Below are 23955 nucleotides of genomic sequence, written 5' to 3' on the forward strand. Positions count from 1 at the left end.
AAGTCAGGAGAAAAGAGGATGACCCAGAGCTCATGGGGAGTGCAAGGGAGGAGGAGTTCAAAAGGCTCAGGGAAGGTTGTACTTTTTTGTCATGGCCCTGTTTTGGTCAGTTTTCCCCATCCAAAACTGTTCTGATGTGAAGTGCAGTCTTGCAGCTCCCTGAGTAAGGGAGCCTGTGGTCTTCCATGGGCTGAGCTTTCTCGCCTGCAGTGTTTGCACTGTGGCCGGCTCTAGTAGCTGTTGGTGCCACGGAGTTGCTTCTCCCGTCTCCTGCTGGGCAGCAGGTGCCCTGTCCCTCACCTGAGGGTGGCAGTGCCTGGAGGACAGGCTGCCTCGAGTGTTGTCCTGATCCAAGGTGACGGCTTGTTGCTCCCTGAGCAAAGCTCCTTTGGAGCTAGGGCTGGTGTTGGGCCTCCAGCACTGCAGACTGGGCTGCATCCAGTACCTTGCTGTTTGTTCCCTGTTGAAGGCAGTCTTTGGGTTCCATGGCTTTTAATGTCCTTGGGCTCCTGCGCTGGTAACATTTTAATTTTCACAGAGGCTTGGAGCACTGGCTTTAGAAGCTTCAGCGTTGTCTCGTTCCCTATTCGCAACCCACCCAGCTTCCACCTGGTGGGCCAAGAGATGAGGAGTATCTCTTACAGCTTTTTCTAGCCCTCTTATTCTGTTCCCAAAAGCTTTTCTGGGTCTGCTCCAAAAGTCACTTCTGCTCAGCTCTTCTGGGGTTTTCTTGAGGTGGTCCCTGTCCCTTCCTGCAGCTGCCTCAGTCTCTGCGCGCTGCAGTCTTTTAAGCCAGCTTTCGCCTGTCAGTATCTCTGTCACTGATGTCAGGCTGAAGCGTTTTACATTGTGTTTGTCACAGGCGGCGAATACATATGTGGTCATTGACAGTAGCTCAGCAGAAACACAATAACTTGTTAAGCCACAGTAACTCAATCCTGTGTCTGAGCTGCAGCTGGAAGGAGCGGTTGGGGCTGTTAACCCTTTTATGGCTCCTGCGCTCTAGGTTTATACATCTTTTCATGTGTTAGTACGTAAGAAATCACCATATAGGATTTGTGTGGATATGTCAGATAGGAAGATTGTTTGGAGGATAAATGAGAGCATTTCCTTGATTTATAGCTCTGGGGGTGTGCTACTGAACAGCGTGTAAGGTGCAGAGAAGTATTTTCAAAATACCACATTCCACTGCCAGAAGTACATTAGGTATATGGGATCCTGTCTTCATTTGACGTCTACAAATAGGATGCAACATCTTCAGAAATGTTACCTATAGTTCTACCGAGGTTATATATTTTATCAAACTGTTTTTTTACTGAGATTATTTCTTTATAGAGGAAGGTTCTAGTGATAGCTAGTGGGTCTTGAGAGCAACAGGAAAGATTAGGATAGGATACATGTTTTGATGCTATTGAGAAAAAGATGGGTCACAGGAAAAAAAAAAAGGCATTGCTTGATACGATACTTCTGTTGCCTGTCCTCTGGCTGCTTGTGTGCCAAGGTTGTGTTTTTACAGAAACGCGGCTAAGGGAAGTTGATGTAGTTGTCATGCAGTGATTTAACTGGAGAGCATGGTGTTCAGGTGGCGGAAGAGAGCAAGCAGGATTGATATGGGACACCCAAAAGGAAATATATCTAACTTCCCTTCATTCTATGTGAGTTTTTCTTTTCTCTGTCCCTCTTCCCCTCATCAGGAAGTTTGCAGAAACTTTAGTGCTACACTGAATTGTTCAGATGGTGACCTGTGCCTCTCCTCATCTCTGGTTTCACTGCCACAATCATGGTGCTGAGTGACATTTTATCTTTTGACACAAATTTGCACCAGTTGTTTAACCAGACCCATCCTGTGCTGTGAGTTTGAGGCTCTCTTGTGGTAATTGTTTGTTCATAATAACTTTAAGCTGATTGCTATGACCATTGTGTTGATTTGGAAGATTTTTTGTTGGTTTTTTGTTTGTGATAGGGAGTAAAGATAATGCTGTTTCAGATAGGGAGAAATTCAGAGAGAGGTGCAGAAACGGTAAATGACTAGTGGGATATAGCAGGAGTAGCCTGCTTAGCAGGGTTGGCAGAGCATTGTAGGAGTGATGGAAGGAACAGCACAGTCATTTTTTGTACATCAGTAAAGAACTCCTGGGCACCTACGGGCATGTGCTGTAGGAAAGATTGCTTTAAAATCAGGTGAAAACATGATGCTGAAATACAATGAGGATATTTAAAACTTCACAAAAACGTGAGGAAACTTCAAAGGCGAAAAACATAAGAGAAGGCATGGAAGGGCAGGGTAAATAGAATGAAAGAAAAAACAGCCATCTGATAGTTTGTTTTCCTGTATTAGAATATTTGGATTGAAAGGAGAGAGAGATCACTGAGCAAATCTTACAAATTGGTGTGGAAGAGTAAAAAGGAAACAAGAAATATTAATGCAATTATAGTAGCCATATTGAAAAGATGAAACATTGATCACGCAGAATTTCGCATAGCCTGATATTGACTGGTCCATATAATATAGAATGGAAATAATTGTTCTTGAGCAGGTTGGACTTACAATAGTGGCAGCGATTGAAGATTGCATTCAGAAGGAGCAGTTGAAGAAGCTAGGCTTATTCACAGGAACAAAAGAAAATTGTGGTGACCTAATTCCAGCTTTTGTTGTGCAGAATATACTAGTATTGATAGCAGGACAAATTACTCTCACTGTCAGACATGAAAGCAAGATTCACGTGATGCTGCTGTACTGCACTACTCTTGCTTTCAAATAGGTCCTCAGTACCTAGGGGACGGGTGATGTATTGGTCCAAAGAACATTATGGCTCATCATTTTCTGAGAAACTGCTGTGTTTCTTCTCAGGACAGTGTGCCATGCCTTTGGCACCGGCTTGTGATAAAACCATTCCTTAAAATTTGATGTCCTCCCGTTTTTCTGCCTGTGTCATCCCACATGGACCTGTGTGCGCCGTGAAGCTTGTAACTCATATGATATATTCCTGCACTGAAGTCTTTGTTTAGGCTTTTATGGTCACTAATTGAGGGTGAAGCCCTCCACAGTTTGCGAGGTTTTTAAGAACATTTGGTGCTTTTTTAGGGTTAATCTGGAAGACAGCAACAATCTCAAAGTACTTTATTCATTTTAGTGGAAGAGCAGGATAATCAGAGGCAAGGACTACTACCAAACTGACAGAGTTACTGGGTGCAGGAGCTAACAGTTACTTGTGTGGTTTTTGGTTTGTTTTGGTTTTTTCAAACACAGTGCCTTCGTTTTTACATTTCTGACATAATCCCATGTGGGACATATAAAATATTAATCCTTCCTCAGAGGTTTTGTCTTGAAGTCCCTGTATGTATAAAAGATGGAAATCAGCAGTGGAGGCCTCCCTCCCTGCTGCATTGATGTCTGAGGCCTTGTTTGCAATGGAAATCCATCCCTGTCCTTGTAGTATGATGAGTGCTCTTGGACGATGAGCTACCCGAAAAGACTGATTTTTACATGAATGGACCAAGTGATAACGTTGCCCCAAATTCCTTTTAAGTGAACGATGAATGTGGTGTTTCATTCACAGACACGGGCAGACTGGCTCCCTCCACCACTCCCTGCTGCATAATCTCTTTTATCTTTACTTGCAAACCCTTAGAGGATAAAGGCTTTGTACACTTTCAGCTGCTCTCTAATTATAACTCATTTGCTAGCAATGGTTTGTGGTTTAGACAGAAATGCATGCTTTTTAGTTTCTGTCTTCATATACAGCTCCTCAGTGTTGACTTTCTCCCCATGCCATTGTGCATTGCTTTATGAATACACAAGCATGACTTTTACCAAGATCTATACCAGTCTCACCAGTAGGTTTACAAAGAAGTTGTGACCCGTTGTTCTGCAAATGCCATTAAACTCTCGCTGTCCCAAGAAGCCATCAGCCAGCTGAGCTAGTGCAATTGGCAGTAAAATGAGAGAATATGTGCCTTAGTAATGGAATTGATCACATGTTGACACCAGGCTATGCCCTCCATAAGATTCTCAAATAAAATCTCCTGTATGGATAGTCAGAATTGTGCAGAATCAAAGGCTCGTTTTGAAGTCTGCAACTACTTCAAGACACTGCCTTATCCTGGGTGAGGTTGCACTTGAACATAGCTGGGCCACCATGTGAATTTGAAATAGGGAGTGTGTGCGGTGTAAAAACCTGAAGCAAAGAGAAGTGTAGTGAAGGTTGTAGTAGGAGGAGGTGATTGTACAGGGAAAGAAGCTCCAGGAAGAAAAAAGGAGAAATTCTTAGGAATTCTTAGGAAGCCTCAGTGTAGAAACCTGAGAGGTGTTAAGGATGTAGACGGATTGTAGCTTATTTCTTCTCATCATGCTTTCATCTCTGAGAACTACTGTAGTAGTTCCCCTGATGCAGCTTCATGCCTGTGGTGAGTTGACCCTCGCTAGAGGCCAGGTGCCCACCAAAGCCGCTCTATCACTGCCCCTCCTCAGCAGGACAGGGGAGAGAAAATACAACAAAAGGCTCATGGGTCGAGATACAGCAAGGGGGAGATCACTCACCAGTGACACTTACAGACTCGACTTGGGGAAAAAATTTATTACCAATCAGATCAGAGCGGGATAGTGAGAAAACAGAATCTTAAAAACACCTTCCCCCCATCCCTTCCTTGTTCCTGGACTCAGCTTCACTCCTGATTTTCTCTGCCTCGTCCCCACGAGTGACACAGAGGAACAGGGTATGGGGGTTGCAGTCGGTTCATCACACAGTGTCTCTGCTGATCCTTCCTCCTCAGGGGGAGGACTCCTCACACTCTGCCCCTGCTCCAGCATAGGGTCCCTCCCACGGGAGACAGTCCTTCACGAACTGGTCCAGCGTGAGCCCTTCCGATGGAGTGCAGTTCTTCATGAACTACCCCAGCTTGGGTCCCTTCCACGGGGCATAGTCCTTCAGGAAGAGACTGCTCCAGTGTGGGTCTCCCATGGGGTCACAAGTCCTGCCCACAAACCTGCTCCAGCAGGGGCTCCTCTCCCCACGGAGCCACAGGTCCTAGCAGGAGCCTGCTCCGGCCCGGGCTCTCCATGGGGTCACAGCCTTCTTTGGGCATCCCCGTGCTCTGACGTGGGGTCCTCCCTGGGCTACAGGTGGATGTCTACTCCACCATGGACCTCCATAGGCTGCAGGGGCATGACCTGCCTCACCATGGTCTGCTCCACGGACTGCAGGGGAGTCTGCTCCGGCACTTGGAGCACCTCCTCCTCCTTCTTCTTCACTGACTTTGGTGTCTGCAGTTGGTTCTCTCACATAGTCTCACTCCTCTCTCCAGCTGCGCAGGTTTTTTTTCTTTCCCCCTTCTCAAATATGCTGTTCCAGAGGCGTTATCACCATCGCTGATGGGCTCAGCCTTGGCCAGCAGCGGGTCTGTCTTGGAGCCGGCTGGCATTGGCTCCATCAGACATGGGGGAGGCTTCTTGCAGCTTCTCACAGAAGCCACCCCTGTAGCCCCTGTCCTGCTACCAAAACCGTGCCAGGCAAACCCAATACAATGCCATTTCCTCGTGTCCTATCGCTGGTTAGCAGAGAGGGGAGATCAGCGCTTCCCCCTCCGCTGCCCCCCGTGAGGAAGGTGTGGGCTCCGATGAGGTCCCCCCTCACCCTTCTCCAAGCTGAACAAGCCAAGTGACCTCAGCCGCTCCTCGTAAGTCTTGCTCTTGAGGCCTTTGCCCATCTTTGTTGCACTCCTCTGGGCACACTCAGCAGTCTAGTGTCTTCCTTACGCTGAGGCACCCAAAACTGCGCAGTACTCGAGTACTAGAGAGGAGGAGGGTCATCTGATTCCGGGCGTGGGGGGTGGGGCAGGGCAGAGTGGAGAGTGGGCACCTCCTGGCTGTCAAGGACTGTGTCATGTGCATCCCTCTGTGTTAAAGTGGGTTTTAAGTGCTAACAACTGGTATTGCCTCTTGGTATGTCCTAGCACAGTTAATGGAGAGGTGTAACTGGAAAGCATGCATGATACACATTAGTGTACTCAAGCATATACGTAGAAAAGCATGCTGTTCTCATTAGAATTATTTGTGAACCTTTTTAGCTACAAATTATTTGAAAAGTATGAGCATTTACTTTCATGATACAATTCTAATGAAGCAAAATAAATGGTATGAATCCCATTCTGCACTTAATAGCTCCTGTCTGTCAGACTGGAAGCTCCTGATGTGCTCATCTATTTCTTTAGGGAACCACTTTCTCCCAAACATCTTCATTTTTCACTATGCAGAATGTTGAGGCTATTATGCTTTACTGGGGTAACAAGTCTGCTAGACCCTTTTTACTTACTCTTCTGTGGTATAAATGCTGCTGTTCTTTCCACGTTGCTGCTGTACTTCAGATATAGCCAACAGCAACTGTCAGGCACTACATCTCTGTATCTGTCTTCCTTCCTTTGTTTTTCCCTCCATGCTCCTTTATTTTCTGTAAATGCTATTATGTGGTCAATATTCTGCCAGATCCACCTCACTGCATTTAGTTATGCGGTGTTGAAGAGTAGCTGAGCAGTTAACAGAAGTTGCATGCTCGTAGAGCCTTGCTATAGGGTTTTTTCTCCAGCGTGAATGTTGAATCATTGAATATCAGCTGAGTTTGAAATTTACCTGAATATGTTTTACTATTCCAAAGAGATTACGCAATGGCCCTGATTAGCAGCAGCATTTTGTAATACCACTTAAGGCCTTATCACAGTGGAGTACTGCCAGTAATAGTCTTTAATTCACTTATATGTACCAATTCATCTGTGTCAGGTTTCCATTAATTTCTTTGCTGTTTTACTTTGTCCCTGTCACCTATATAATAAGGCATGATTTCCACATTTATGTAGTCAAAATAAAATTTAAAAAGTTAAATCTTCAGCAAATTAACTGTGGTCCTTTGATTTGAGACAACTGTGCCATCTCTCCATTTATCTACACATTTAATCCGCTTTTCACAAGTTAATGTATTTAGGAGAATCTAGGTGGGTCAAGTGACCAAGGAGCAATAACAGTTTTACTGGCTAATTTAGATTAAAAGTTTCAGGATTGGGTTAGGTATATTCACTGCAAAGTGGTGGGTGGGTGTGTAATTAAATCTGTATGTGTTTGTGCGTACATACACATGCATACACACTTAAGAAAAGCCACACTATATTCAGCATTAATTATTTTCATCAGAATGATGACTAACCTTGGTTACAAAAGTGATTGCCAGAGATAAAGAACAAAATTGCTGCATGCACCGTTTTGTTTTATCTGGCACTGGTTTCGCAGTGTACTGGAAGATACAAACAGTTGTGTTTGGGGTTGGTTCTCCAAATTTGTGTGATGAATCAGTGTCTGTGGTTGCTGTTGAAACAGATCCAACTGTATATTTGTTCTTTCTTTTTCATTGTTAGGATTGGTGCGAAGCATCAGGAGTTACGGCAAAAGCAACTGAGAGGCCTGAGTGATTATTCTACTGGTCCTGGAGGACCTGACATTGATGATGATGAGATGGATCCAAATTATGCCAGAGTAAACCACTTCCGAGAGGCTTATCCAGCAGCAAGCATCTACAGGCCATCATCACCAGCAGCAGCAGAAACCTTTGTATATCCACGTGATTCTCCTTCAGCACCAATGGAGAGGGAGCACTTGGAAGGACTGTATGCGAAGATAAACAAGCAGCACTACCCCCAGGCTCCTGGTGACAGGTAGTATTGCCACCTGGCATTACAAACAATGAGAGCTTGGTGGAGAGGGAACCTGGGGCTAGCTGGGGGGGGCGGCTGTTCAGATACCCCAAACCTATTTACTGACTAGAAAGGCATGGATTTCCTCTTAACCAAAACCATGATTTGCTGCAGCAGTACCTTCAGAGCATCTGAGCAGGGAAGCAGTCAAACAGAAATCATTAAAGTCCATATTTCACAAACAGAATGAATGAACTGACTCCAGTCCAATTCCTGCACTGCTGAGAGAGTGTTTTCCACTCTTTCAATCGGGAAAAATTCTTACCGTGCAGCAAAAATAGTCTCTGTTTTCAAATCCCTTTCGATCCTGCTGATCATCAAGTGCCTATTAGTAACAGGTTTTGTGTGATAGCATGATATATTGCATATGTTTATGGTTTAGTTTTCCCCAGCTGTGTGGTATTACACACTTTCAATTAGGTTGCGGAGAGGGCTAGGAATCATGGCTTTCTTATGCAGACTGTGAAGTGTGGCTTCACAAGACTGATTGCCTTTCACAGCCTTTCCAATAACCAAGAGGGAAGGAAAGAGCAATTTTTAATCCTTACTGTCAAGCTTCCAGGTTGATAGCATTAAAGAAAATGGTCAAGTTTTTCCCTGGGTTAAAAAGAAAACAGAAATTCCTCGGAGTTGGTGATGCACCCACCATTATGATGATTTTAAAAGTGGTTGCTTCTGGAATGTGGGGCTAAAAAAACATAAGACTTCATTATTATCATCACATTAATATATTGGTGCTAGGTTTTTCAAACCAACATGTGAGTGCATAGGTGAGGTATAAAAGTCTATGTGAAAAGAAGAGCTGACAGAGTAAGACATGGAGGACTTGGAAGAATTGTTCACAAATTGAGTTCATGTTACAGTCTGTAGTGTCTCCCCATTGCCTGAATCTGTGCTGTGTGATACCACACTTGTTAATTTTAGAGAAATATGTGGGCACAGATATACGAGTGTTTTCAGTTTGTGGCGTCATAGTACTTTAAAGAAGTCTACTGAGTCATGGTTATAAATAGTAATAAAACACTTCTGATATAAATCTCAGTTTGTAGCAAGGAATGGGCCAAGTATCTCTCTTTTTTACCTAAATACAGTATGGTGGAGATCTTTCCAAACATAATGACATTGCTAATTTTTTTTTCCATATTATTAACTCTTCATCTGCTGCACGGTGGTGAAGAGGTACTGATTGCAGCTTTTTGCCATCTAAGGGGTTTTGCTTTACTGGAAATTCTTGAGGTGATTATCGCTGAAGTCGCACAAATGTTTCTATATGGCGAAGGGATCAGAAACTGAGTTCGTACTAACTCAGTAAACCAAGACCTGAGAATTCCCAGCGGGAGGGAATCTAAATTCAGGTTCATGTATTTTTCAAATATAAATATATAGAGATATAATTCAGTTGGAGTAAGACATTGTCATAAATATTGCATCATAATTTCAGTTTTAATGGGACTTCATAGCTTTACGTTTTAAAAATACCAGTTTTGAAGGGTGGTCTATACATTGTTTTTCCATGCAGCAAAAAGAAATGCCAAAGTCTTTTCCTCTGGCCTCTTTTATTTGATTGCTTGTATTGTGGTTGTAACTACACTGAATGAACTCTTGGATTGCTATGTGGACAAAACTGAAGTCCCAACGAGGTTTGGATTCAGTGTTGGGATCCTGGATTTTAGTATGGATTTTGTTGTAATTGCATGATAGCATGATAACTTGGTAAAAAACCAAAACCAAAACATCTAACAGGCAAGAAAAGTTACCTCATATCTGAGCCTGTGATCAGAAGTCACGCTGAGAGGCTGTTCTTTCTGTGTTGATTCTGTACTGAAAGACAAACAGTTCACAACAACTTCGCTTTGTTGAATTTCTCAGGCTTGTAGAGGCTGTTCAAGCAGATTGGGGAAATGTGGGATTCCTATTAGGCTGCCTTTGTTATTTTTTAAAATCTTTCTTTTCTTTGTCTCAGAGACAATAAGGTTGTTGTTATTTGCCAGCAGAAGTGTGCCAAACGTGAATAATTTTAAGTGAGTTTATGCAGTTGCTTGTGAGGTCTCAGCCAGCAGTTGTTGAATAGAGCGGCAACTTCAGGCGAGCAAATCTTTCTGTGCTAGAGGGGAGACTATTGAAAGGAGAAAGAGATGTGGAAAGGAAAATCCCTGGATAACACGTTAATTACAAAAACAAATCTGCTTTCAAGGGTCAAGTATGAAAACTACCTTGTCTGCCTCAAAATGATGGGAAAGGGCTATAAGGAATGCTTGTTAGCCAAACCAAAGTAGTTTTGTGTTTGCAGGGCTGAACATTTCGCAACACATTTGTCATGTAATAGCTCGTGCTTTGGTCGTGCTAACACATGCATGCTTGCTCTCAAAGTTTTGCTGTTAATTTTAGTTTAGATGGATGGCTTTTTCTCCCACCTCTGACTCTCAACTTGTAATATAGTGTGTGGAGACTTGATCTCTGAAGTATGTAAACAAGGTTTGGGGTAGAAGGGGCATTTGAACACAGAGAGAATAGATTATTTCATTTCAGTCTGGGAATTCCAGTTATGTGTCATTATGAGAGAGAACAAGAAGTTCATTTTTATTATATTTTTGCAAAAGAATGTATTAACATAATCAATGCCTTGTAAAATTTGGAAGTCATTTGTACAGAAAGAAGCTTAGTGGTCAGGTAAGTGCTGTTTACAACATTTACTCACCTTCCTTTTTCTTGTCACGTGACGCTGAGTGTTCCTAGTTCATTCTTCTCCGTAGATTCCCAGTTTAAACTGAGAATCTCCCTCAGTGTATAGAAAAATAATGGGCTGCATGTGTAAAAAGACTGTTGTTTTAATCATTATGAAGTATGTTTTGCTGCCTCCAAGCACTGCTCCTCAGGGCACACACACAGACCTGCTTCACATTGCTGTTTGCATACTAACATCCCCTTTACCTACACTTGCATCTGGCATCTCAGGGGGGTTTTTGGGGGTTTGCTTCGTGTCTTATTTGCGACTGTTGTGTAACGTTCTTCTGCACTGCTTCACAATTGTGGATTTTCATTCCAACGATGACTGTATTCAGTGAAATAGATGTAATTTTTTGTGTATATTTTGCTGAAGGCTTTGGGATTCTTAACTAGGAGAGGTGCTATATAAATGTAAATTGTTCTTATTAGTGAGTATAGCGAAAGCATTAGCATGATCAGTGTATTCTGTGAATGTTAAGTTAAAAAGAGTGAAAAAGAATTAGCTGGCAAAATCACACATTTCTTTGTAAATCAAACATTTTTCTGTTTATTCCTAATTAGCCACAATTTTCTGTAATGCAAATGGCATCCAAAAGGATGGTGCAGTCTGCACAGCCACCTTGTGCAGCTGGGGAACTCGCAGGGCCTTTGCCTGAGATGCTGCACGTTTCCCCAGCCTGCGGTGGAGGCTGGGTGATCTGTGGCCCATATGTTCCTGAAACAAGTGGTAAGTCACATCTCTCTGAGTGTAGTCATCAAGGCTGTACCATGACAGTGTGAAGTTGCACCATGGCAGAGCCTAGGTGTCAGACCAAAGCCAAAAGAGCATATGCACACCACTATTATCACTTAAATGTCAGGCATGTCACATGGTGCAATCCTTTCTCACGTTTCAAATAAGCGATTTCCTCTTTTTTTCCTCACTTGAACATGGTGCTGTCAAGCATACCCAAACACCACGAGTACATCTCCAGAAAGGTTATAGAGACTTTGCTCAACTTATTTCCTCAGCCCAGAACTATGAAACGTTTAAAGTTTGATGCCAAACTCATTGCCAAGTATAATTCTTCATTTATTTATGTGTCTTATCTTGGGGAATTTCAAAGTGCTGGTCTGACAAAAACGAATACAGTTTTCCTTTGTTTAGCAAGAATAGATTCAGAGTTGTATCTTGTTGCAGATTTAAAAAAATACAAAAAAAAAAACCCAGCGCTGTTTTATTACATAGGAGTAGGGTCCAAAGCCCCAGTCTGATCCAGCTTTCAGTTTTTGGAGATGCTGTGTTGGGTTCCACTGTGCAAGAACTTATTCTCTACAATGTTAATTAATTAATTGAAAAATAGGTCATCTTTATTTCGGGGTGAAAGGTTCCTTGCACTCTTGCAGAATGTTTAATCTAGCAGCATACAGATTTGAAAGTGGGGAAATGAAACCCATACCTCTGTGCAACCCTCACTCTGCCCCTCAAGTCCCACCCTCGGAGCTGGCCAGAGTCATGGGAGAGAGGGGCATGACATGGAGCAGTCTGCCTCTCCCTGGAAGGGATCAAAGGAAAAGATTGCTGTGCATGTCCTGAGAAACCAAATGGCGAATGTAAGCTATGCATAAGCCTGAGGAGAGCAAAAAGAGTCCGGAGTTTTGAAATTTGGCAAAGGGAGCATTTTTTACTAAAAAGCAGGCTAAATGCTTGTCTTTTGGGCAGGTGTAGGTCACTCCCGTCCTGCTCAATCCAAGGCCATAAGAATCCAGAGCTGCACAGAAAAGGCTTTGTTCAAACGGGCAAGCTAGGGTTGCCCAGGCAGGTTACTTAGCCCTACGTGTCTCCTGAGCCAGAAACTGAAGTCGTCTTGTTCTCGGTTCAAAGCACGGTGGGCATTGCTCATTGTGCATCTGTTTAAAACACCTTTTGTCACTGACTAGCAAAAAAGCAATCCACTGCTGTAGGAGTGGATGGTCCTTTACTTGGGAATGATTATTCTTTAAGATGGATATCATGGAGGCAAGGTAGGAATTGAATGAGGCTGTGTAATATCTATGTACCCTTTGCCAATGTACCGTGTGTTACAGTGGAAAGAGAATTATGGTCATGCATGGGAATGTTTTGATTTACAAAGTGTGACAAGTACAAGCAAGGCATGCACTCTCTCTTTACGTTATAGTCTCTTCTGCTTGGTGTCCTAAAATCATCTATGCCGTTTCCCTATCCTATACTACCCTACATTCCCTGAGACTCTCCCATGATTCTTCTGAAATTTATTCTTTCTGAAACGTACCACAGGGCCTTCGGAACCTTTGGCTGCGATCCGGTTACTGTTCCCCATAATATTCAAACCAGAAACTTAATGTTTGGCAACTTACTGTCCTTCCTGGCTGACAGGTTTCTGACAGCAGTTAAATTCAAACTGGCATTGCCAAGTACAGCAGAGGTTCAGTGGTTCCTGGGGACGATCAGTACAGCTGTCCTACTCATGGAAGCAGGGCGGTTCGGAAACCACTTTGGCCACCACTTCCACTGGAGTGTGGGTTGTGCCACTGGAGTTACGCTTCTACTGTGTTTTTTGCTCCTGATTTTTGTTGCATTTTTCTTCCTCAGAAAAGACAAATGGGTGCTGTGTACTCACTGTGCTAACTGGGGAAAATGTTGAATAACTGGACCTCCTGGGACATGTTTAAATAAGCCTTGGTTGTATTTCACACCTATCTGGAGGAAAAAAAAATCTACTGGTAACATTCAAGAAAAACTGCTTTACAGATAAGAGTTCAAAGTGCTATTTCCCAGGAACCAACCCCTCATCCAGATCCTTCCAACTTTGGGACCCTAGCCTTATCATTCACTTCTTAGGAAACCCCAGATTTCCTGTAACTGGGTGACCGTGAGCATTTTAGAGCATGTCTAAACAAAAGGAAGTTGTCAAACTTTAACCAGAGCAGAGCTGCCGCTGCAGTATAATGTGTGCATGCTTGTTCGAGGCCAAGCATTCTTCAGCAGAAATAAATTCTGTCAGGAATAGTCACAAATCTGCCTGCATGCATCCTGCCTGCTCGGGTTTGCATTTGGATCACCTCACTTATTGACAGATGTGTAAAATTTTATATACTGCACTCCCACAACTCCCTTGTGACTGTCCTGCTGCAGATGCTGGTGAGCCTGAGTTTTGGCAGCTGTTTTAAGCGTTCATGTGCAGTCAGGTTTGGTTATTTTTTTCCCCTCCAGCCCTGTCTTTTCTTATGTGATATATTATTGCATGGAATTATTTTACATTAATTCTGCCTATTTATTGGTAGTGTCCCATTCTTTCAGTTGTTTGGATGCAAATGCAAAAGATAGGTCCCTGGAGAAAGAGCAGGTCTGTTACTGGAAGATGAGACCATACCAGAGGATACAGAGTGAAATGCAGATGGTGTTGTCAGCCTCTTAAATGTACAAATAAAGACAAAATGAGATCGTCCATGCAGCTGGGATGAAATCATATGGCCTTGCATGTGTTCCTGCCATAGTGTATTTCCTCGTGTGAGCAAAAGATGCTAAATTCTGTCTTGTGCCGGATGTTATTTGACCAAAAGCTCATACTTGCTCATTTAATCAGCAACAGAATAATGTATGTATGTATTAACTTTTCTCTGCACAATATTTTTTTAACAAAACACCATTTAATTTTAAATGCTAATATGTGTGTGTGGTTAATTAAGAAGCCAGAATTGACTGTAAGGCTGGTAGGCTTCAAGAGAGAGAGGAAGATCAGATCATTACACTACTGCTCGTAGATAGCTATTTGTGAACCAGAGGATAATGTGCAAAATTAAGATTTCGTAAGTGGCATTTTAAATGAATGGTTAATGGCTGAAGATTAATTAAACAGAGTTGTTCTAAAGAGAAGCTGTTAAAATCTTGTTTATAGGCCAGTCACTTCCAGACTTAAAGTGCAAACCCTAATAGCATGTGGTATTTCCATTTAGCAGGCAAGCAATATAACTAGGGTATTTTCCTTGAACAAGAAAGTCTACCTTAGTGGATACACTGGATGGATGGATGTAGCATTGTGTACTGTCTTTTCTTCTTCCTAATTAATAGTTATCTGGTAGCGGTACAGAGAGAGAAATGCATTTCCTCTGAGAATGTAGTAATCTTAAATTTGCTAAATCTTATTTTATTTGAAGTCTAAGGGACATGCTTACATCTGATGTGGTTCTGTTTTCCCACTACTCTCCCATAGTCCCTTCTACTTCATACACTTCAGGGTTTTCAAAACACTCAGCTTTTCATTGCTCCAGGTCGTCTTTGTCTTTTGTCAGATGGAGTCTCATTGGCCCTATCATTAGCCTTGCAGAGTCGCTCTAGGTAAGTTAAAAAAAAAAAAAAGTTAGTCCCATTTACCTGACTGAAGAGAAACAACAAGCAGAAGGTCATTATGCTGCTCATAGTTGTACGTCTTGTCCTTCCAGCAAGTCCTTTGCCAAGAAACTGTTTGTTTCTCTTTTGTTTTCCCTTTCTCTCAGCCCAGTTCCCCATCTTCTTGTTAACTATCGGCTGGTTTTCCCCCAGCTTCTTGACACAGTCATTTTGCCTTACAGTCTTCTAGCTTCTGGATATGCAAGTAGTTCCAGAGAAAGCCCTGGTGACTTGGCCTTGTGCAAGCTTTGCTTTGTAGCCCAGTGTAAGATGAATCTTACATGGCTGACCTCAGGGAGCTAGCCCTTTATCCAAAACCATGACTTTCAAAAAATCCTCTCCTAAGTTTTTTCCTAGCTGCTACAAGTTAAATGGAAGAAAGAGATTCTTTCTTTCCTTGTAGAGATAATCTTGGTTTAGTACAACTGGCCAATAGATGAGGGTATGGTATTTTGTTGTGCTAGACTTTTCAGTCTGTGCATACTAATAATCTTGTCTTTTTTGGAGGTGGAAGAGATTGGACATGAGGAGGACAGACCAGCTTGTGTATGAGCATCCGTGTGTTCAGACCCCAGGTGATGACATGAGCTCATAGCAAGCTCAGTCCTGACTTTTCACTTTCACAGAATCACGGAATGGTAGGGGTTGGAAGGGACCTCTGTGAGTCATCTGGTCCAACGCTCCTGCCGAAGCAGGACCACCTAGAGCAGGCTGCACAGGACCTTGTCCAGGCGGGTCTTGAATATCTTCAGAGAAGCAGACTCCACAACCTCCCTGGGCAGCCTGTTCCAGTGCTCCGTCACCCTCAGAGTGAAGAAGTTCTTCCTCATGTTCAGGCAGAACTTCCTGTGCTTCAGTTTGTGCCCATTGCCCCTTGTCCTGTCGCTGGGCACCACTGAAAAGAGTCTGACCCTATCCTCCTGACACCCACCCTTAAGATATTTATAAGGTCCCCTCTCAGCCTTCTCTACTCCAGGCTAAACAAGCCCAGCTCCCGCAGCCTTTCCTCATAGGAGAGGTGCTCCAGTCCCCTCATTATCTTCATAGCCCTTCGCTGGACTCTCTCCAGTAGGTCCTCGTCTTTCTTGAAGTGGGGAGCCCAGAACTGGACACAGTACTCCAGATGGGGACTCACTAGGGCAGAGTAGAGGGGGAGGATAATTTCCCTCGACCTGCTGGCCACGCTCTTCTTAATGCACCCCAGGATCCCATTGGCCTTCTTGGCAGCCAGGGCACACTGTTGGCTCATGGTTAACCTGTCATCCACCAGGACACCCAGGTCCCTCTCCACAAAGCTGCTCTGCAACAGGTCCACCCCAAGCCCGTACTGGTGCAGGACCTTGCACTTGCCCTTGTTGAACTTCAGCAGGTTCCTCTCTGCCCAACTCTCTAGCCTGTCCAGGTCACGCTGAATGGCAGCACAGCCTGCTGGTGTATCCACCACTACTCCCAGTTTTGTGTCATCAGCGAACTTGCTGAGGGTGCACTCTTAACTCTTCATCCAGGTCGTTGCTGAAGAAGTTAAACAAGGCTGGGCCCAGTACTGACCCCTGAGGGACGCCACTAGTTACCGGCCTCCAACTAGACTCAGCGCCGCTGATGTCAACCCTCTGAGCTCTGCCATTCAGCCAGTTCTCAGTCCAATTCACTGACCACTCATTCAGCACGCACTTCCTGAGCTTCCCTAGGAGGATGTTATGGGAGCCAGTGTCGAAAGCCTTGCTGAAGTCAAGGTAGACAACATCCACGGCTCTCCCCTGCTCTCTTCTTTGCTGAGATAGATTAGTGACTTCTGGTCAAACAGGTTTTTGAAAATAGTCGAAGTTTAGTGGGAGACAAGGAATAGTTTCCGAGAAATCTGAAAGTAATGGACAGAGGGTTAAGTTTGAGGAGGGGAGAAAGGGCTATCACTGGACTGCATTAAAATGCTGAGTAGCTCCAGTTAAGTGAGCAGTGATACCTGTCTAGTGAGGGTGGCAAAGCAGCTCTTAGATGTGACAGGGAAAATGGACACAGACTGACTGGAGCCATAAGAAATAGTTTCAGTGTCTTCACTTCTGTTTGAGGTTATCCAAGGTCAGTGGGACCTGTGCAGACAGGTTCCTCTGAGCTGCAGGTAAAGCAGTCCCTAGCCTTCCTCGCTAAGCAGTGAGGATAGTAACTGGATCCTGAGAGTCTTCAAGCAGCATCCCATAATTTCTTATACGTTCTCAAAATAAAGACTTGATTGATTTTCTCAGTTCACCAGGAAAAACTCCTACAGCAGCTGAGATGACTGCAGCACAGAGAACCATGGGGCATACCTCAGACCTACCAGCACTGCCAGGTTATGCTGCCACCAGGAACAATGCAGTAACTCTGGTAGGGTACTCCAGCGTGAGTGCTCATGTCCGGGCAAAGTGCTTAGATCTGCATGGTACTCACACAGTTTAACTGTGTGGTGGAAATTGTTGTCGTCTTTATGCATCCGTAAGATCATTTTTTTACAGTCCCAGTTTACCTGGGATTTACACTGGCAGATCTTTAATATTTTTCTGCTAATCTTAATTCTCCTGTTCCACTGAGTGACTTGGATCTCAGCACAGCAGGATATAAAAGATCTAATGGGGCCACAGATGTGACCTCAGAATGTGTCGATGGGAACCTTCTCATGGAGGGTTCAAGCATCTAATAGCAGGATAAAATGACTGCTCCTAAAAAGAGTCCAGGACCTTGCTCCCTGCTTGTGTCAGGATGCTCATGGTGAAAGGTTACCCAAGCAGTAAGCAGCATTGCTGACAGCAAGCATAGGCAGAAGCATGAACCACATCTTTCGGTCAGCAGAAAACTGTAAGAATTGATGTTGTTTGAAAAGCTGAAAATCACTCAATATTGTGTTAGCAAAAATATTGGGAGGACTGACTACATGTGATGGAAATGGCTTAATAAGCAACAGGATGCTGAATAAAAAGAGAATAATTGTGATTATTGTCTGACAGCTGTGCAGAGCAGACAGTCGATGACAAACTCTAAAACGTGCTACTTTTCAATCCATGATCACAAGTCCACTGGCACAGACAGTAATCCAGGAGGTCACAGTAAGCCAAGAAATAGTTCATTGCTTCGTCAGCTCAAGTCTTCTGATGTAGTTAAGTCAGTATATACTCTGTGACTTGTCCTTACATCCCCCCAAGGAGACCTGGCACCGTGTGGAGTCCACGTGTACTGTGGCTAAGGAGCAGTTTCTCTGGCAGGCCATGCAACAGCAGAGCATTTGTTGATGTTGAAAAAGGTATCAGTATTGATCTTGGGGTGGGCTAAGAGAATTGTGACTATTGTGTGGAGAGTGATGTTAGACTGTCGTAGAAATAAATAACTTGTCTCAAACTACATTGTGGCCTGCATCTGAGAGAAACTGAGGTCTTTCATTAGGACAGAGGGATGCGAGAAAATCATGTTGCTTCAATTAACAACATGGGATATCTTTTTTTTTATCACTAAGTTGTCCTTGATGTCTGGAGGCCATTTTCAGAAAGCAATGGAGAGTGATTGCATGAAAGATCTTATACTCTTCAGTAGACTACAAAACAGGTAGCTGCCTTCATTTTTTCATTGCACCAAGCTGAAGTGGAGGAAAACGAAAAACAACTCGTGATAAAAAAGATGCAAGAGGGGTGAATGTGAGATACCTCTAGAAAGTGCTAAAAATGAAATAGATGTACTTGTAGAGCAATAAATGTCCTCTTATTTTTTCCCATTCTTGTTTCTCTCCAGTTTCCTACTTGTGTACTGGTAGGTCAGTGTGACAGTTTTGCATTGTCACAGTCTTCTGTTAGCCCCTTCCCTCCAGTGACTTGGAAGCAGTGAGGAGAAACGAGAAGGAGCCAACTAAGGTTTTAACATTTCAAACAGCATCTAATCGTTCAGTCTTTGACCTATGTTTGTGGTTTAATTTCTTCATTCACTTAAAATTTTGATCTTAAGTAAAATTTTTCAGCATAATGGTATCTTAGGGGCATTTCTTTTCAAACCAGTGTTAGCTAGAACACGTCCTTCAGGTGTGGAGTTTATCTGTTACAAACACTCCTGCCCTTAGGCTTTGATCCCTGCTTAGTCCTGGATATGGTTATTACCTTGAAGGTTGGAATCAGCCACAGATGATAATTATGGTGTTTACATAAAATGCATGGAAAAGGATTATTTTGAGACTGGCCTGTAAGTTTAAGCATTGAACATGTTTCTAATGCAAGTGTTGTACATGGCCTCACAATTGAAAAGTAAGCGACAACACACCTTCAGAGGAATGAAAACACGCTCCAAACACGGTCATGCAGCAAGGCAGGGAGAGGACAACTATTTTCTGTGCCTGAGTCACCACAATGCGCAGTGGTTGTCTGAAAGGACTGCTTTAACTGGGCATTTGCATCCCGTAAGCCGGCTGCTAGCCGGGGGACCTGGATTGCTTCTGCTCTGCTCTCGGTAACAACAGAGGAGGCCGTCTGCGGCTGGACTCCCCGCTTTACGTATCAGGCAGTGCTTCCAGAACATGACAAAGCAGTGTGAGGTTGTGGAGGAGGGTCAGGGAACAGCATCAGAGCAGTAAACCTGTTCCTAATTGTTATTAATTGTTAGTTCACAAATGACAGACAGACAGTCTGCTGTCCTTCACCTGAATCAGGTGGTTTTTCTTCCTTTAACATCTGATTTGAAGACAACCAGGAGGCAGTTGTTTTGTGCCTCTGTATACAATGGTAATGTTTAAGCAGCAGCTGCCTCAGAGAGGGAGAGTAAAGGGGACTGAGGGGAAGAGATTGATCTTTTCCTCCCTTTCTCTGTAAATACCACTGTCTGCATCAGTGGTGATGCTTTGACCTCTTTGCTACAGAGCTTGAAAAGTCTCTTGCACTTGGTGACATGTTCTGGCTCCATAACTGAATAGGCACAAGTCTAATTCTCTTTCTTTGAGCGCTGCGACAAACAGATTATCAATCTAAATATGATAAGTGCTTGAAAATTCCTCCCAAAATTTAGACTCATTAGTCAGAGTACTGTTATTTTTTACATGTCTGTGTGGCTTCTGAAATGATTAACAGTATTCCTTCATACCTTTCCACCTTTAATCTGCACTCTGCCCATTATCTCATTGCTATTAGCTATGGCAAATATACCAGATGTCTGAGCAGCTTCATTGTTCTGTTGTTTTTCTTTTCAAGAGCTTAGTGCATAGATAGATGTTAATTTCTCGTTTGTGTTAAAACCTGCCTCTGAGGAATAAGATTACCAGTGTTCATTCTTTGGCTGGTGGAGATAGTGAGGTCTCATATCTTCTGAATGCTTTGTGTCAGTTAGTGTTTTGACTAGCTCAGTGCATTTATAGTGGAGGTCTGTTCTTCTGTAATGCCCATGGAACCTTAAATTAATGTCTCTTGACTTTAGGAAAATAATTTTAACATGTTTTCTTTATTCCCAGGGTTGAGAAATGATGCATAAAGACACCTGCTCTTCCAAGTGGGTGGAAATGGAAAATCATGCCAATAAAAATGCTGTTTCTCAGGAAAGATTCAAAATATGCATTGTTTTAAGTGTGGCATAAACAAAGTAGATTATGTAAGGTTCGTGGGCCCTTGTTTGGGATGAGATCACTCACTTGTGGGTATATAGCTTCTCTGCTAACAATACTCAGTGCTTACATCTAAGAAGCAATGTATGAACTCCTAGTTTCCCCATCAACTTAGAAAAAGATAGTTAGGAAGCTCCAGGTGCTGAATCAGCACAGCTCCCTTTGGTTCTACACGAGAGCAACTGTTGTGCTTGAGTAACACAGTGGTGACTGCAGACCTTTAGGAAAACACACTTCTTTAAAATGGGTCGGGAAACAACTGATTGATTTGCAGGTAACAAATGTGAATGTGTGTTTACTGGGACAAAAAGTGACAGTTCACATTTGAATTTAGATAAACACATAAATTTGGTAGTGGATGCTTCATTTCTGTAGATGTAGGTAGTAGCATGTGATAGTCACTGTATATGATAAGATCGCAGCAGTTGCCACAGTACATAAAAGGATACAAGAACAGATGAAATCATTAATGCTTTCATATTGTATCCCGTCTTGTTTCCAGTAACATAGCATGCTTGGTACTTAATGGGGCATATCTTTGAACGGTGTTCTGGAAAACATGACAGTCTGCAACCTTGCATCAGAGGCCAAAGCAATATCTTGGATCTGACTTTTTTTTAAGTACAAATTGTGTCATTGGTACAGTTACATAAGCTAGAAATTGTACATTTATGTTGCACAATCTGAAAAGCAAATGATAGCCTGTGGATTTGTACCTGCTGCTCAGAAAGAAGACTGACGTGCAAGTCCTGTTTCCGTCAAATGAACTGGCAAAATTTCTGTTGATTGAGGTGGGCTATAGGAACTGATTCCCCGCCTGGTTCTCACTGAAAGAATGATGAAGTGATGTTTTCTTTTCTGTTTTATACTTATTAGTTTCACAGCCACATTACTGTAACTTGAGCTTTTTTGCCATACTTCTGCATGACTGTTTTTGTTAACTGCTTTTATTACCTTTTGGCCTGTTCTTTGCATCATACTATTGACAAAATGAGTTTTACTTTTTTTACCCCAAAGTTTAGAGCATAGAATACAGAAGAAATCCATACAAAGAAAGTCTGAAACATTAATTGGACTAGACTACAGCATTTAAAGTAACCTATTCTATCGTCCATTTACCTCCCACATGAAATGAAAACTCTATTTTGATCTGAACTGTCACAGATAATTTCTGCACATAAAACACATCCAGAGACAGCTTTCAAATGGAGTTGTCACTTCTTATTTAGCAGGCTGGGGACTCTCTATTGTTGTCAAACCATCTTTGCAAAAGCATCACTAACACACTGGATTTGCACAGTTGTATGTAAGAGAGGGAATGATTGCACAGCTTCCATGAAACAAAAAACTGTATATAGGTGCTGGAATCCTCTGCAGCTGAACTTACCTACTGCTTAGGAGAAAATTCCTGTTTTTTAAATACTATTTTTAAGCAGATTTTCATACCCTGTACTGGTGTGGGGGGTGGTTGTTTCTAGTGTAGCAAGTTTTTAGTGTGGATAGTGATGATTGACATTTAAAAGCTAGTAACCAAGATTTTGATATTTTTCCTGACCTCTGTGGGACCAGAAGTTTGCCTTTCATCTCTTCACAGATTTCAAGAATTCTTAAGCAAGTGCACAGGGAATATCTCTGAGCTGTGAGTACAGAACTGCTGCCTCAGAGAGTATTGCAGCAAAGATGCTGAGGCAGGGCTGTAGGGCACTCCTTTCTGGACTGTATTCTGATGGTGGCCAGTGTGGCCGTCTGGTGAGTCCTGCTGGAAGACCCAGCTATGACATCGCAGAAGAAGACAGCTTAAAAGTTACGAACTACCATTCTTCAGACTTTATTTTTATAACATTTTTTGCCCTCAAACATGATGTATTTTCATAAAATAAATTTGCCTCCAGGTGTCAGTTGTATTCTCGTAAATTTATAGTGTTGGAATATGCAGTTAAATAGTAGTAATGTATGATTTTTGTATCATTTACCTCTCAAGGTCGGAAAATTGACCAGGATTAGGGGGTGAAGAATTTGGTTACTGTGATGCGTTGTCCTTTATTGCTGTCTCCACCACTACTCTATGCAGGATTAAGCAGCAGAGCAGAAGTCGGCAGAGTGCTCTTCTGACCTATTTTTGCACCACAATGCAGATAGCAGACTATCTGCTGATCTATCTGATAAGCATGACTTTGTTAAATCCAGGTGTATGTTCAGGAGTGAAAGGAGCGAAAGACAGAGGCCCGAGAGCCAGGGTCTTGCATTTTCCCCAGCTGCCTGAATCCTTTATGTGTCTTTACTGCTGGGGCTGGGCTTCGGGGTCAGGACTGGAGGGTGGAAGCTGCCTCTTGCAGTGTGGAATCTACAGAAAAACAAAACTAAAAGCTAGAGCCTAAAACGTTACTGGTCAAAGCCAATTGCCTATTTTCAGGGCCATATCTTCTGTAATGAAGCAAGAGATGCAGACTGGAAATCACATTCTGGTTTCTAAGCTGTATGCCGGAAGATCTGAGGGTTCTTTGTTCAGGGTGTTTCAGACTCCTTCCTGGAGAGGAACATGATGGGGAGGGGGTTTTCCCTGTTCCCACTTTTGCCTGTAAATGTGTATTCATGAATCAATTTTAATGGCTATCCCATGGGGAGCAGTGAATTAGATGGCGGGGAAAAAAGGATAATTTTGTGCTTTAATGGAGAGTATACTTGAATGGAAAAAAATGAGGAAAGGAAAAATCTTACAGTCACTGTGCTTAAGTTGGTGATAATGCACATCCATGGGGTTTTAAACCTTGGCTATTACAGAAAAAATACAGCAGATGGAAATGATCTCTCCTTCTTCTTCTCCCAGAACTTCGTGGGGCGGCTTGCTTTCCTCTCTCCAGGTGGGACATGTGTACAGAACTGGACCGGATACAGCACATCTATCTATCTCCTGCTCCAGGAAGGGAGACTGTGATCCATGTTTGTGCCCAGTTGGCAAGCTTATAAAGTTGAGGACTAGAGAAGTGGGTGGTCGTTTATCCTACAATGGAAATAGCAATTTTGGAGGCTGCATTCTCACAGGTATTCTGTACACAGTTTTTACAGTTAGCTGATACCAAAGCAACTGTCTGTCTGTAGTGACTTTAAACGCCAGTAAGGCTCAGAAACTCGGAGATTGTCTTTGCAGCCTGTATCGGGATGTTACATGTGTGTCCTTTCTGAAACATGAAGTATCACTGTCGGGCATCCTGTGGACCGGTATTGTTTCCGTATTACCTTGCGCTCCCCCACCTGCTTTTACTGTTTCCATCATTCTGCTGTGTGTGGGAACCCCGCTGGGCTGTCTTTTTACTATGCGTCTGTGTGGAGTCTATTGCAAGGAGAGTTGTATCTCTGATGGGAACGTTGCAGTGGTGTTTTGTCTGCAGGTGTTCCTGAGGCGATCTTGAAAGATTTGAAGGCCATCTCAAAACTGTGTGGAGGTAAGGAAGATACCTGTTAGAAGCTGGAGCAAGGCCCCTTCAGACTACATTGTTTAGCC

General features: G+C 43.1%; 1 protein-coding gene across 5 annotated transcripts in view; it reads left to right on the plus strand.

Moving 5' to 3' along the window:
* The window catches only part of PARD3B (par-3 family cell polarity regulator beta), a 433237-nt gene that overhangs the window by 343398 nt on the left and 65884 nt on the right, over positions 1-23955 (plus strand). For 4 of the 5 annotated variants that reach the window (XM_075430672.1, XM_075430673.1, XM_075430677.1 and 1 more), the window contains one exon: positions 7402-7698. In XM_075430672.1, the coding sequence (XP_075286787.1) occupies positions 7402-7698 (297 nt within the window). Of the gene's footprint in view, positions 1-7401; positions 7699-23280; positions 23496-23955 lie in introns of all 5 variants that reach the window. The other variant, XM_075430675.1, reaches the window with a different exon arrangement.

Source organism: Opisthocomus hoazin, chromosome 9 (genome assembly GCF_030867145.1).
Source record: "Opisthocomus hoazin isolate bOpiHoa1 chromosome 9, bOpiHoa1.hap1, whole genome shotgun sequence".
NCBI lineage: Eukaryota > Metazoa > Chordata > Aves > Opisthocomiformes > Opisthocomidae > Opisthocomus > Opisthocomus hoazin.